The sequence below is a fragment of the Astatotilapia calliptera genome, chromosome 23 (assembly GCF_964374335.1).
Source record: "Astatotilapia calliptera chromosome 23, fAstCal68.1, whole genome shotgun sequence".
NCBI lineage: Eukaryota > Metazoa > Chordata > Actinopteri > Cichliformes > Cichlidae > Astatotilapia > Astatotilapia calliptera.
In genome coordinates this window covers 33,190,984-33,203,832 of record NC_137443.1, presented here as the reverse complement: position 1 = coordinate 33,203,832, position 12,849 = coordinate 33,190,984, and the positions used below count along the sequence as shown (strand labels likewise).

Genomic DNA, 12,849 nt, shown 5'->3' with positions numbered 1-12,849 from the left:
CCAGAAACAAATATAACAGTCAGTTTGAATATTGCAGAAGAAAAGATGCAGTTTCAGAACCTTTAAACTTTGTTACTGGATAATTAATGGAAACCATTTTTTTAATTATTATTATTTATACATTATTAAGTTTTAAGAACTTATCCAGACTGTCCACACATGAACACTTGGGTCTTTTATTTATGAGATTCCCAATTTAAACAGTCCGATCTCATGCAACAACGGAAAAAAAAAAATCAACAAAAATTCTTTGATGTCCTTTAACCAAACAAAAGGTTTTTCCTCTCAAAAATCAAATCAGGTTCAGTCCCTCACTCCCTTTGCGGTCCGTCACCGTCCTCGCTCTCATCTGCCAACCTTGCCCAGCCGGTGGTCTGTCTTGGGGTCGGCTATGATGGCCTGAACAGCTACGATGGCCTCGTTGATCTTGGTTTGCAGCTCCCTCAGCTCCTCAATGTGCAGCAGGCGCAGGATCTGAGCCGCTTCGTTTAGAGTTGCATCTGAGGAGAAAAGACAGAAGTTTTACCAAAAGCTGACCAATACTTTAAGAGAAGCAATTCTTATGAACTGTGGGCAGACCGATCGTCATAGCATTTGCTCATCGGCTTTCAGCCTTTCTGCTGAAAAAATTCTTTAAATAAATAACTCACCTCCAGTGTCAAAACCCAAGATGTGCTTGTCTAAAGCTACTGGAACACCCTGTAGGAAAAAAGAAAATATAGCTGGTTGAGTTTTGTCAGTAACGCCGCTGAAATCATGGCTCTAGACTTGCAGCAGTCTATACACAGACATATGATTTTTGATGCATATTATGCACATGTGTCTTTAGTTTACCTCTCTATTGTTGCTGGCTTTAGCAATGGCTTCTGGAGAAAGTCTCTCTTGGATCAAAATACGAATGGCCTGGCAGTTGCAAAGAAAAACAAGAAAAACTCTTCTTAATGATTTGAGATCATTCTAATACATAAGACTTACATTAAAAAACAAAAAAAACTATTCCCTTAATATGGTTAACAGGATTACTTTCTATTGCGAGTGGCAAGTGAGAGTGCAAAATTTCTATTCTGCATTTTTTGAGTGCCAACTATTATCTCCGTGTTATCAGTCTGACCATTACCCTGCATTAAAAGAACGACTCAGGGCTGCCGGCTCACGTGGAAAGCATTAAATCATTTTAAGGGCTTTTATTGTGAAGCAAACGCAAACTTCGCCTTCCTCTGTGCCCAGGTAAGCTTTGCTACAGTATTAAAGAGCCCTTTAGTGCGCTCTCACCTTAAGCATAACCAGGTAGTCGTCATGCCGCTGTATCTTGAGGATGTTGGACAAAGCTGTTACTCCTGCTTTGAAATCTGGAGAATTACCTGAAAAAAACAAAAACAAAAAAAAACCAAATAAAAACACACACACACACACACACACACACACTTTAACTTTTATCCTGCAAAGATTTAAAGGAGGGAAAGAAGAAAGAATGCCAGGACAGAGGAAGCTCAAATCCAAGTTTTACTTACTGTCGAGGTTAACCAGAGGGTCCATGGCTTTATTGCTGTTACTGGAAGCTGCCAGGGGCTGACAGTTTTTGTACTTCTCCACTGTGAAGAGACACACAAAACACGTCACCGATGAACAGACTGACTTGCACTACATTAACAGGGGAGCTCACAGTAATGAGTAGAAGAGTAACAATTTGTTCTTCTTATTCTGCAGTAAAAGTAGACATATGATCTGGCACTTAGCAAAAAGTATTCCTTTTGTAATGTCTCCATCTCCTGGTCATCGGTGGCATTTCAACTAGTGACACAGGCTAACATAACCCTAACCCTAGGGAACTGACTGGCCAGTAGGTGGCAATTTTGTGTACATTATCCCTTATCCTAACCATAACCTACTAAAAGTCCGATTAGGAGTGTGGCACACAACCGTGTTGATGTGAACCCCCTCTGCAAACCTGTAAATCCAAGTTAACCCTCAGGTTTCCCCAATAAACCTCTGCTCTGTAGCACAGCTCTCTACGTACTGCATTCAATTCAGTTTTATTGATATAGCACCAAATCACAACAACAGACACCTCAAGGCACTTTATATTATAAGGCAAAGACTCTACAATAATACAGAGAGAAAACCCCGACAATCACATGACCAACTTTAAGAGAACACTTGGAAAACAGCAGGAAGGAAAAACTCCCTTACTGTAGCTACTTGCACTTTTGCACTTGATGGTGGTCCCCTCCAGTCTGGTTCTGCCAGGAGTCTTTTTTTTTTCTTTTTTTTTTTTTTTTTTAAGGGATTCTTGCGCTATACAAGTAAATGTGACCCAAATGAAACCCCTTACCATTGTCTCCATATTCATACCGCACAGCAAGGCCCAGTAACCAATCTACAGCCTCCTTCCTCTCATCGACTTCAAATGGACAGTTCACATCCTGTAGGTACTGCACACAGGTAAAGAAAACTCAAACACAACTCACCGTGCTCCTCATATTATATCAGAAATGCAGTGTTATGTTAGTAATACCCATTAATAACAGCAGTGATTACTTTCAGATGATCCAGCAGTCTTACCTTTTGGTAGGCTTTGGGCCACTCTGAGCTGGGGATGTTTCTCAGGTTGCCTCGGTCTTCGATTTTATAATGTCGAATCTTCTGGTCCTCCAGCCACACAATGCAGTTCCTAAACTGTGTCTCATCTGAGAAGAAATTAGACAATACCGATAACAACACATCAGCAGCTACACATGGCAAGTAAGTGAAGGAGTGAATAAATAAAACTGAGGTTCCAAGACCATATCTGCTGAATCACTCACTACAGGACGCAAACAATTTACTTTGGCACCAGGGAGTAGCCAGCGTTTGAACTTACTGGTATGACTGTGCTAAACTGGTATCTGCAGCCTACCTACTAATGAAGCCCGAGTGTGTGTTTATTGCGTGTAAAATGCAAACAACCTATAGTCAAAACTAGTTAAAATTATTAAAAGTGTCGAGCATAAGCACCTTGTACATTGCTTTTTTTCATAAATATACACGTTTGTCTCATACTGAACATACATGTTCTACGTTATTAATCTGGCAGCTCTCTGTCTCCATACAGACAAGACACGTTAGCCGGCTCCACGTTCAACTCAACTGACCAACCGAACTGCTCTTTCATAAGTTTATTCTTACCTGTGCAGTCAAAGCCGTCGGGGTTGTGATAATCCAGAGCGCCCAGTTTTCTCCGAAACATTTCACCCCGTGTTTAATACGGAAACCAAATAGTTTCTTTAGCTAACAGTCGCTTGGATTTTCTGCTAGCCTTCAGTATGTAGCTTCGCGCATGCGCTGACGGAGAGCGTACAACTTCCTCTTATAGGTATCAAAATAAAACTTTTCCCACACTGACTACCGCCGTTAGACATTAACAAGAGTAAAATTGCAGGTGCAAGTGTTGCATTTTGAGGAGAAATTTATTTTGAGCGAAGAAAAGCTAAATTTGAGTGAACAAAATTCATTGCTGTGTGCAAAAAAATGTATTTCAGTGTTTACTATTATCCACACACACACACAGCCCCCTCTCACTCAGTTTTTGCATTTGCGCTGGCTTGCAATGTGTTGCTTGTGCTCTCAACATTTCTGCCCGTGCACATTCAACTCTTTCTGTACACCATTATAGTTGTGCCACAAAACCAGCCAATCACAGACTTGGATGCAAAAAAATCTGATTGGCTGTTTTGGTCTATAAGGCTGAACTGACAAAAAAATCTGCCGACTACACCACCAGGTATTATAGGAAAAACCATAAAGCCTTTGAATTAAAACAAACGCTGTTGTGAAAGTGATGTACACTGTCTTGTTGGTATATATGTATGATTTGTATCACCTTCATGTTTCCCTCTCACCACATATCCAAACCGATATCATGACCAGCAGTTTTTACAGCTGTGGCTCCAGCAAACATCAGCTGATACTAGAAAGTAATATTAAATAAATTCTAACAACAGCTTATAAAGCTTGCTGCTGTTGTTTAAAAAAAAAAAATCAATAAGGCTCTGACTTGTATTATGAGTCTGTGGTCTGGGAGAGAGTCCTGTAACTCTCTGTCTGCAAAATACAGTAAATAATGACCACTGTTGGGCAATTAATTATATAGTTACTTCTTCAAAAAAGTAACTGAGCTATGCAAACAACAAAGTTTTTGCAGCTGTTTACCTAAAAATGCAGCCAAGGCATTTTTTTAAATAAGCATTTCAAACTATTTACAGAACAATCAGGTGTTCTGCATCAAATTTGATGCCACAGAAATTATTTGTGCCACTCCAAAAAATAATTTCTGTCCACTATGAGATAAAGGAGAACAACAGCCTGATACCTGCAGGCCTGACAGCAGGAGATGTATCACTGCCGTAACATTAAGTAGTCGCCTCATTGTTCTGACACACACAACAAAACTATTGACTACACTACACACTAACTACACAAAACTTGCGCTAAACGTCGCAAATCTCTCACATCTCAAAACACCGCCGTCACTCCTAAAACTTCCCCCTTCCTAAACAACTAAATGCCATATCATTTTTTGATTGGTCGACATGGTACTTTTTTCGTTGAATAGGAAAGGTGGGGTTTTTGGTTTTGCTCACAGGCAGAGAGTGCTTTCGAGCGTTTCTTCCCGCAGTAAATATAAACAACGATAGTATTCAGGAAGAAAACCAAACATTGCATATATTTTTATCATAACTCTGGTTTTACGTGGCCTATCAACACAATTTAAAAACTGGTATAAAGTCCACACTTTTTCCATCAATTGTTCCGTCTGTCCTGCTCACATCTCCAATGGTTGTGTCGGCACATAAGGACGCTGTTATAACCTGTCAACGACGTTGATTAGCTGTGTATATACGAATGTGAATCGCATTATTGGCTGGACTATGGGATAAGGTAGCATCGTTCTAATCCCATACGGGAGCAGACAGTCACTTACTAACACTGCAAAACAGAATTGTTAAAGTTTTAATTTCAATTTCAATTCAGGTTAGATTTTTTTTCTGTGCCAGCAGTGCGCAATTGTGCACGCGCGCAGTTTAGAGGGAACATTGATGGCAACCATGTTTTTCTCATTGATCTTTAACTATAGATTTGCATTCAAAAGAAAAGAACATTTTGATCAAGCTGTTCTTGCCTTACATGTAGCTTGGACTCATTTGACATTGGTGATTTGTGGGTACTGTGAATATTGAATATTAACTTTTTTTTTTTTCACTTAATTTGTAATATTTATTCATGTTTTTAATTAAAATGCAATTCAGTTAATTTTAATATTATAGCTTACAAATACAAAGGTAGCGAAATAATGTGCATTCAGTAAATGGCTACATTTCCAATCCTGGAAATTAATACAGCATTCAAGGAAGAGGCGAGCTCCCTGCTTCACTTCTGTTTCTTTGCTAGTTTAACAAGTTCAATAATCACCTCACAGTGACACAGAAAAAACTATTCAGACTTTGGAAAAAAAGGGACAATTTTATTACAGATCACATTCTAAAAAAAACTGAGTCAAAATCATCCCAAGATGATGAAAATAAGACAAAATACAGAAGGTGTAGGTTTGTGCATGTGTATTTTCAGAATGGCCTCATGCGTGTGCCAAGGGGCGGTGCTCTGTTGGGTGGTGTGATGGCTATATCCAGATAGTCTCCAATCTGGAAGCGCTGAGACTGCAGTGTCATTGAGTCATCTGCACCTTTTCTGCCAGACACAGTACTGCCAATCTCTTTCAACCTGAAGGAGGTGGGAGAAGAGAGGTTATTAAAGATGCAATATACATAGATCACCACATTCTTTAGCTGCGTGAATCCAAAGAGCGCAGTCTTTGGTGTGATACTCACTTGTACATCTTCCCTCTGGGATCAGGGTAGACAATGGCAAAGCTAAAGTAGGTGCCCTTTTTCCTGGCCTCTGGATATACCTCCTTCACCAAGCTGGTCAACTCTTTTAGTGTAGCATCCATCCTGAAACACATAAACACAATCAGAGACCAGCTCCAGTGTCCTTATTCAAAAAGAAAACAAACCGAAAAACGACACCCATAGCTCCTTAACTTTTTCACAATATTGTTTTTGTCTGTGGGAAAAATCCACCGTATATGAAAAGAGAGCCAGAGACAGGTGGGATATGACACAGAGAAAACAAACTGGACGACTCATGCGAACTATAGCTCTAACTTAAAAAATTAAAGGGCCTGCAAATGTTTTTATTTAGTCCTCTTTAAACTATTTAGCCGATGTGCTCCCAATTATGTTAACCATGACTGCCAAATCAATCAACGTCCTCTGTCACCACAGCAACAATGCTATCACTGATCAGCGATGCTACAGGGAGATGGCCAGGAGCACTGATTTGAGAAAATTATCCAACCCCGAGAGCATTATAACACTATGTTTCTGTTGTTTTACAAACTCAGCTTAAAACACTGGCAAATCCTTGACTCCGGCCAAAACACCCACACTCACAAAAAAACCAACCAACCACCCAAACAAAAAACAAAAACCAGTGACACATCTGTGATCTTACCAAGTGTATATCTGCAGTTCGCTGGAAGGAACATTTCCTCGAGCAAATTCATCGACTCTGTGGTGTCTCCCACTGTTGGTGGTGAAGACTCGCAGCAGAAGGGGGCAGGTCTGCAGCAAAGAAACATAATAATAATATTACTGAACAAATTCAGTTTACAATGGAAGAAACACAATGAAAACATTTGATTCATAAGAGATATAAAAAAAATATTGATTTCAAATAATTCAGGTGTGTATTCTCTGTTATTTTTTAAATGACTACTAAGAAACCCTGCACAAAATAACAGAACCTGATACTAGAGCAGGGCGATATGACCAAAAATATTTATCACGATATATATTTGAAAATTTGCGATAACGATATAACTGACGATATAATTGACATTAGACAAAATACTTTATGACTCCACAACTTCATTAGTGCACCCCCCCCCCAAAAAAAAATCAATATATTTTCACTTAAACAAGCAGCTGTTTTTTATGTGCATTAAAAGTTATATAAAAATGTAACAGTGCAAATTCCTTGCTGACAGTTTAACCAAAAGGCATTTCCAGTGGAAATTGGCCGACAGATCCTCAGCATAACCATGTATAATATCTACAAAACTTAAAAAGAGGTTATACACACACAATACGGTAATATTATGTTGAAGCACAGTACGTATCACTCCTCGAGGCGCCTGCCTACGATAACCGTAATGCTCCGACAATCCATCAAGCGGTGCGGGTTCGTAGCTTAGCAAAGTCGTACTAAAACATTTGACAGATTTTCGAGCGCCGTGTACCACAGAAAATCGTTTCGAGGTCAGTAAACACAACCAGAATTCATACATAAGGCACTCGGGATTATAAGGGGCACGGTCGATTTTTCAGAAAATCAAAGGACTGATTTTAAGTGTGCCGCATTTTCCGAAAAACACGGTTCATCCGTTTCATTCAACGATCCGCTTTCGCCCTACTTATTCTTATTTTTTACTTTGTCAGAGCACTAAACACTCCAGAGACTGCAGCTGAAAGAACAAGGTACAAATTGTTTTACAGTTGTAATGCACTAGCATGGCCAAGGCAGCTCCTTTCATGTGAGCATAATGTAGTCTGACTGGAAAAATCTGGGTTTACTTTCCAGTTGACAGAAAGACTGTATAAACTCTCACTACCAATGTCACAGTAAGTGAAGCCAGTTAATGGAAATGTGGTCAAAATTATTTTACGGCAAGATTAAATTAAGTGAAAGTTTTGTTTGCTTTGACTTCCATCTCATTATTCTGCATTGAAAGATGTAAGATCTACTTCCCAATCTCAATCAAGAAAGCAAGCAAAGGGAATCTATGGTGATCGAGGCGATCACCATAGATTCCCTTTGCTTGCCTCACAGGCTTATTTACAATTCAATCACAGTAGTAAGATCAATGCGTTTTCATTTTGTCTGGTGCAAACAAACTGTTCTAAAGATATGTAAGAGACGCATTAGAGTAGGGCTGGGCCATATCATACCGTTCACGGTAATACGGGTATAATGTTGGGCAACGATAAGAAAATGAAATATGGTGATAGAATTTGGGTCGTACGCAGGAGCCTCGCGGAGTAATATGTACTGTGCTTCAACATAATATTACCGTATTGTGTGTGTATAAGCTCTTTTTAAGTTATGTAGATATTACACATGGTTATGCTGAGGACCTGTCGGCCAATTTCCACTGGAAATACCTTTTGGTTAAACTGCCAGCAAGGAATTTGCACTGTTACATTTTTATATAACTTTTAATGCACATTAATAAAAAATAAAAATAAAACAAACCCAGCTGCTTATTTAAGTGAAAATACATTGATTTTTTTTTGTTTTGCACTAATAAAGTTGTAAAGTATTTTGTCTCGTGTCAATTATATCATCAGTTATATTGTTATCGCAAATTTTCAAATGTATATCGTGATAAATACTTTTGGTCATATCGCCCTGCTCTACATTAGAGCCTTCACATTTTACTGACCGATTTATTTTACGCACTTCACAATGTTTCCCTTATTGCTAATTTCTGAACTTTTGCGTACAAATCTAACTTTAAACTGCAGCGCTATTTTATTTGTTTACTCAAAATGCCACAAAAGTAAACTCATAGTAAGACATCACTGAAGTTCTTTAACGCTAAATCTAACAGGACAACTGAGCTAAATTAAGTGATAAATGCTTTTTCTTGCAATTGCCTACAGGCACATTTCAAAACGCCAGGATTTCGATAAAGACCTTAAAGGTATTCTAGCTTTAAAAAAGGAAAGAAATGCCTCGTGCTTTTGCCAGCTGTGAATTACGATTACGAACAGCTTTGCTTTTTTACTTTAATTTAATTTTTTTTCTTACTATTTTACGACGTAAACACCAAGCAAACAGTTACTAATCAGCTGCAAAATTATATTAGGTTATATGCAACGAAAAAAACTGCATAAATCATATGCAACAGTGCCGCTGGATGCTATCGAACTGATTATTAGCTAACTAGCACACTTTGTATCCAAACTGGCGACTCTCTGAGCATTAAGGCTGCATATCCTGAAAACAAAGCGCAAATGCAGCTTTATCTATTCTTACCCCTAAAACTGCGACAGTTCTGAGCAAACATCAGGCAGTCTGCATCAAACTGACCAGTTAGCTTTCAGGGCTAACTCAGAGCTAATAACAAAAACAGCACGCGAATCAAAATCCGCTGGTTACCTTTTCCCTGTCAATTGGCTTCTCTGGTTCTTTCTTTATTTCCTCCTGTGTGATCCGCGATTCAAGTGCCATTGCTACTTTTTAAATAATTTACTGCTTCAGTTAGGTGACTTGTGCCTCCGTGTTGGATATTTCAGCCAGGCTGCAGCCAAAAATGAGGCGGATAGCATGTAGTTTCCGTTTCCCGTGTGCTTTCGTCCACCGCAGAATAAGTTACTGCCACCTTCTGGTCAGGGACGGCTCCAGATTTTCTTTCACAGGGGCGGCTGTATGGAGGGCCATTAAAAATATTGGGGTGGCACACCAAAAAGAGAATTAGCGGTTTTATTATGTTGTTGTCAAATATAAGTTATATAAGAGAGAAAGAAAAGAATTATATGCCTTGTTAATTTCCTGCTATTAAAGTTAATATCACTGAAAATAGGTACATATGAAAGCAAATAAGATTTTGAAATCTGAATTCGCTCTCTCAGTATGGAGTGGGGGTGGCCAGTGCACCCCTGTCTGAAACACCTGTAGTAGCCTTTCAGATGATGTTACTGAAGGGGGGTAAATGCTCATCCTGCAGCACTTGTACGGACTTCCACAGAGTGGCTGATCTGAGATCAGGCAGCCAAGTCCACCTACAGATGTGAAACCTGCTATTCAGTCACATGCTGCTCTCCCCCTCACTCATTACATGGTGTGAGGGTGAGCGTGTGTAGATTTCTGGGTAACATATATGTGAGCGTTGTACAGTGCGTCTTTGTACAGTATGTATGTGTGTGTGTTTGTGCAGTGTGTGTATCCTAACAGTGCCTCTCTCTGTTCTCCTGCAGTTGTGGCTGATCAGGAGCTACTCTAACAATCAGCTCTATTTTACCTCTCTCTTTTTCTTTCCACCCATTCACTGTGTGTGTGTGCGTGTCTTTGAGCCCCCCCACCATCACCACTGCATCACCACCTCCTCTCATCAGAATGGGCAGCCAATCTGCCAGCTTTCACCCCTCTGTTTTCACCCTGTGCTGACTGAGAGATCAAACAGTGGCTCTTTGAGTCGGGCCCTGACACTGATACTCATTCATTGATATGCATCAAGAATAAGTGGCGCTGTTATTCCCCTAATGACTCCATTACAATCACTAACGCCCTCTCTGTCTCAGCTCGTGTCTCCTCATAATGCTGGGTCATGTTACGTGTAGTTATGCACATGAGATTCCAGCCAGGACGTCTGCAATTCTGCACGGGGACGCTTCTGCTTCATTCGTCAACTTTTAACAAGCTGGCAGCTTTTTGTTTGCAAAATATTTGTTTCACAGTTTATATCCGCACCACTCAAACTGCAGCACAGAATGCAGAACTAGTTAGAGCTTCCTCAATAGTCTTCATTTCTGAGCATCCTTATTGTAAACTGAGGAAGTTGTGCTTTATCCTCCCACACGTTGACAAACAGTGGGAAAGGCTCATCGGTCACAGCCATCAGCAACACACAGAGCTGCTCTGTCCTGCAGGGTGACTGTTGCCAAGTCCTGGTTTGGACCTGAAAAATCATCTGACTCTACCTGTTTCAGCTTACAGCCACAAACAGATCGCGCGCACACATTAAACCCCAGCGCAGCTTTGCTTCTTTCTGCTCTCTGACTTCCACACTGCAGAGGAGGTGCAGTGGATGGTCATCCAAACCAAGTTTATTTAGTTGGGAAAATCCAGTATGTCAAAGAAAAGGCAACATGACTAGTCCCACTCATCTTGCACATGAAACTGAGCTCTTTTCTAAAGAGCACTAACCAGCCTGTGAAACATTAAAAAGTGGAAAATTTCTATGAAACTTTACTGGAAGCAAACCTTTCTTGCATTCCCTTTGTTCTTTTACTTCCTGCCAAGGTTATCTTTTTTTCCCTCTTTAGCAATTGCCTGCTCTGTGTTAGGGTACCTGGGTCGTTGACCCAGTGGTTTCAGTTTTGTACCTTTTATTTGTGTTCTCATCTTAGTTTATTATTGTGAAGGTCTTGGTTTCTGTTTTGCATTTCTATTTTCCCAAGTTCTTCTTGGTGTGTGATTATGTAGTTCTTAAGTTTTGGTTTCCATACTCCCTCTATTCTGTGTCCAGTCAGTCCATGTCTCTGTTCCCTCTGTTGCAGTGCCTGCTTGTGAGTCTGTGTCTGTAAGTTCAGTCTGTAGTTCCTGTTTTACTTTGAAAGTCTGTCTCATGTTATCTGGTTTTGCTTCCTTTGTCTTGTCAGCCCAGATTTGCCTCAGCTGTGTTTCCCTACTGTCTCTCATTCCCTGATTGTTCCCTCTGTGTATTTAAGCCCTGTGTTTTCATCTGTCTGTGTCGTGATCCACCCTCATTCAAGCTGTGTGTTTTGGCTGCGTGCTTGAGTGTTTGTATTTTGAAGTTTGTTACTTTTGAGTTCGGCATTAAAGCTGTTTTTTTGAGTTCATGTTTTGTCTCTGGAGTCTGCACTGTAGGTCCTCCATTTCACCACTCCTGCCTGCACACGACGCCCTGTCCTTATTAGTCGTGATCAATAATTGGTGTTTCATCTCATTACTACTTTGAATTTATATTCCTGAATAAATTTTGATAAAACTTTGTAGAGGTGTAGAGTGAGGTCATGTGAACAGTCCATTATAAGTTGATTTACATCCATCGAGGACTTCAAGGTCAACTTAATGGTTACTGGTGGAAAATGGACGAAAACCTTATAACTTGAAACTATGAATCTCACAAGTTTTGATGTGTATTATCAACATACAGAAAGCACTGAATAAAAATACATTTGGCCTCTGACCTCTGCTTCAAGATCAGTAGTTTGATCTGAAGGTCAAAGTAATAATAATTCTAGACAAGGCTATTTAAAGCTATGTTTTTTATTGCCATTGTTTGTATTATATGTATATGGACATAAAGGGAGTGATATACGGGGATTCTAGCTATCACCTTTCTTTGGATCTCTGACCTCTTCTTGAGGTCAAATAAGATCAAAATTTAATAAAATGCCTTTTATCCTTAAAATCATGCTTAAAAATCTTTGTCTTTGTCATGTACAGGGTGGGCCATTTATATGGATACACCGTAATAACATGGGAATGGTTGGTGATATCAAAGTCCTGTTTGTGGCACATTAGCATATGTGAGGGGGTAAACTCCTCAAGATGGGTGGTGACCATGGTGGCCATTTAGAAGTCGGCCATCTTGGATACAACTTTTGTTTTTTCAATAGGAAGAGGACCATGTGACACATCAAACTTATTGGGTAATGTCACAAGAAAAACAATGGTGTGCTTGGTTTCAATGTAACTTTATTCTTTCATGAGTTATTTACAAGTTTCTGATCACTTATAAAATGTGTTCAATGTGCTGCCCATTGTGTTGGATTGTCAATGCAAGCCTCTTCTCCCACTCTTCACACACTGATAGCAACACCGCAGGAGAAATGCCAGCTCAGGCATCCAGTATCCGTAGTTTCAGGTGCTGCACATCTCGTATCTTCATACCATAGACAATTGCCTTCAGATAAAAGTCTAAGGGGATCAGATCGGGAGACCTTGGGGGCCGTTCAACTGGCCCACGACGACCAATCCACTTTCCAGGAAACTGTTCATCTA

General features: G+C 39.9%; 2 protein-coding genes across 2 annotated transcripts; both read right to left on the bottom strand.

Moving 5' to 3' along the window:
* Positions 1-162: 162 nt before the first annotated feature.
* rtraf (RNA transcription, translation and transport factor) lies at positions 163-3,369 on the bottom strand. Its single transcript, XM_026160023.2, has 8 exons — positions 3,166-3,369; positions 2,563-2,687; positions 2,333-2,432; positions 1,512-1,592; positions 1,273-1,361; positions 835-903; positions 651-699; positions 163-500 (listed from the first exon to the last, which is right to left on the bottom strand). The coding sequence occupies exons 1-8, from the start codon at positions 3,224-3,226 to the stop codon at positions 346-348; spliced, it is 729 nt and encodes a 242-aa protein (XP_026015808.1). The 5' UTR covers positions 3,227-3,369; the 3' UTR covers positions 163-345.
* Positions 3,370-5,479: 2,110 nt separating this feature from the next.
* On the bottom strand, positions 5,480-9,502 carry sap18 (Sin3A-associated protein). Its single transcript, XM_026158978.2, has 4 exons — positions 9,259-9,502; positions 6,550-6,659; positions 5,865-5,987; positions 5,480-5,757 (listed from the first exon to the last, which is right to left on the bottom strand). Exons 1-4 carry the CDS (start codon positions 9,328-9,330, stop codon positions 5,601-5,603), a joined length of 462 nt encoding a protein of 153 aa, XP_026014763.1. The 5' UTR covers positions 9,331-9,502; the 3' UTR covers positions 5,480-5,600.
* Positions 9,503-12,849: the final 3,347 nt, after the last annotated feature.

Excerpts from the sequence above, each read along its gene's own strand:
- rtraf (XM_026160023.2), bottom strand. The coding sequence starts at position 3,226 with ATGTTTCGGAGAAAACTGGGCGCTCTGGATTATCACAACCCCGACGGC. Across the intron at positions 2,688-3,165 it reads CGACGGCTTTGACTGCACAG|ATGAGACACAGTTTAGGAAC; the intron begins GTAAGAATAAAC and ends ATTTCTTCTCAG. Across the intron at positions 1,362-1,511 it reads CCCTCTGGTTAACCTCGACA|GTAATTCTCCAGATTTCAAA; the intron begins GTAAGTAAAACT and ends TGTTTTTTTCAG.
- sap18 (XM_026158978.2), bottom strand. The coding sequence starts at position 9,330 with ATGGCACTTGAATCGCGGATCACACAGGAGGAAATAAAGAAAGAACCA. Across the intron at positions 6,660-9,258 it reads AGCCAATTGACAGGGAAAAG|ACCTGCCCCCTTCTGCTGCG; the intron begins GTAACCAGCGGA and ends TCTTTGCTGCAG. Across the intron at positions 5,758-5,864 it reads CCCAGAGGGAAGATGTACAA|GTTGAAAGAGATTGGCAGTA; the intron begins GTGAGTATCACA and ends CACCTCCTTCAG.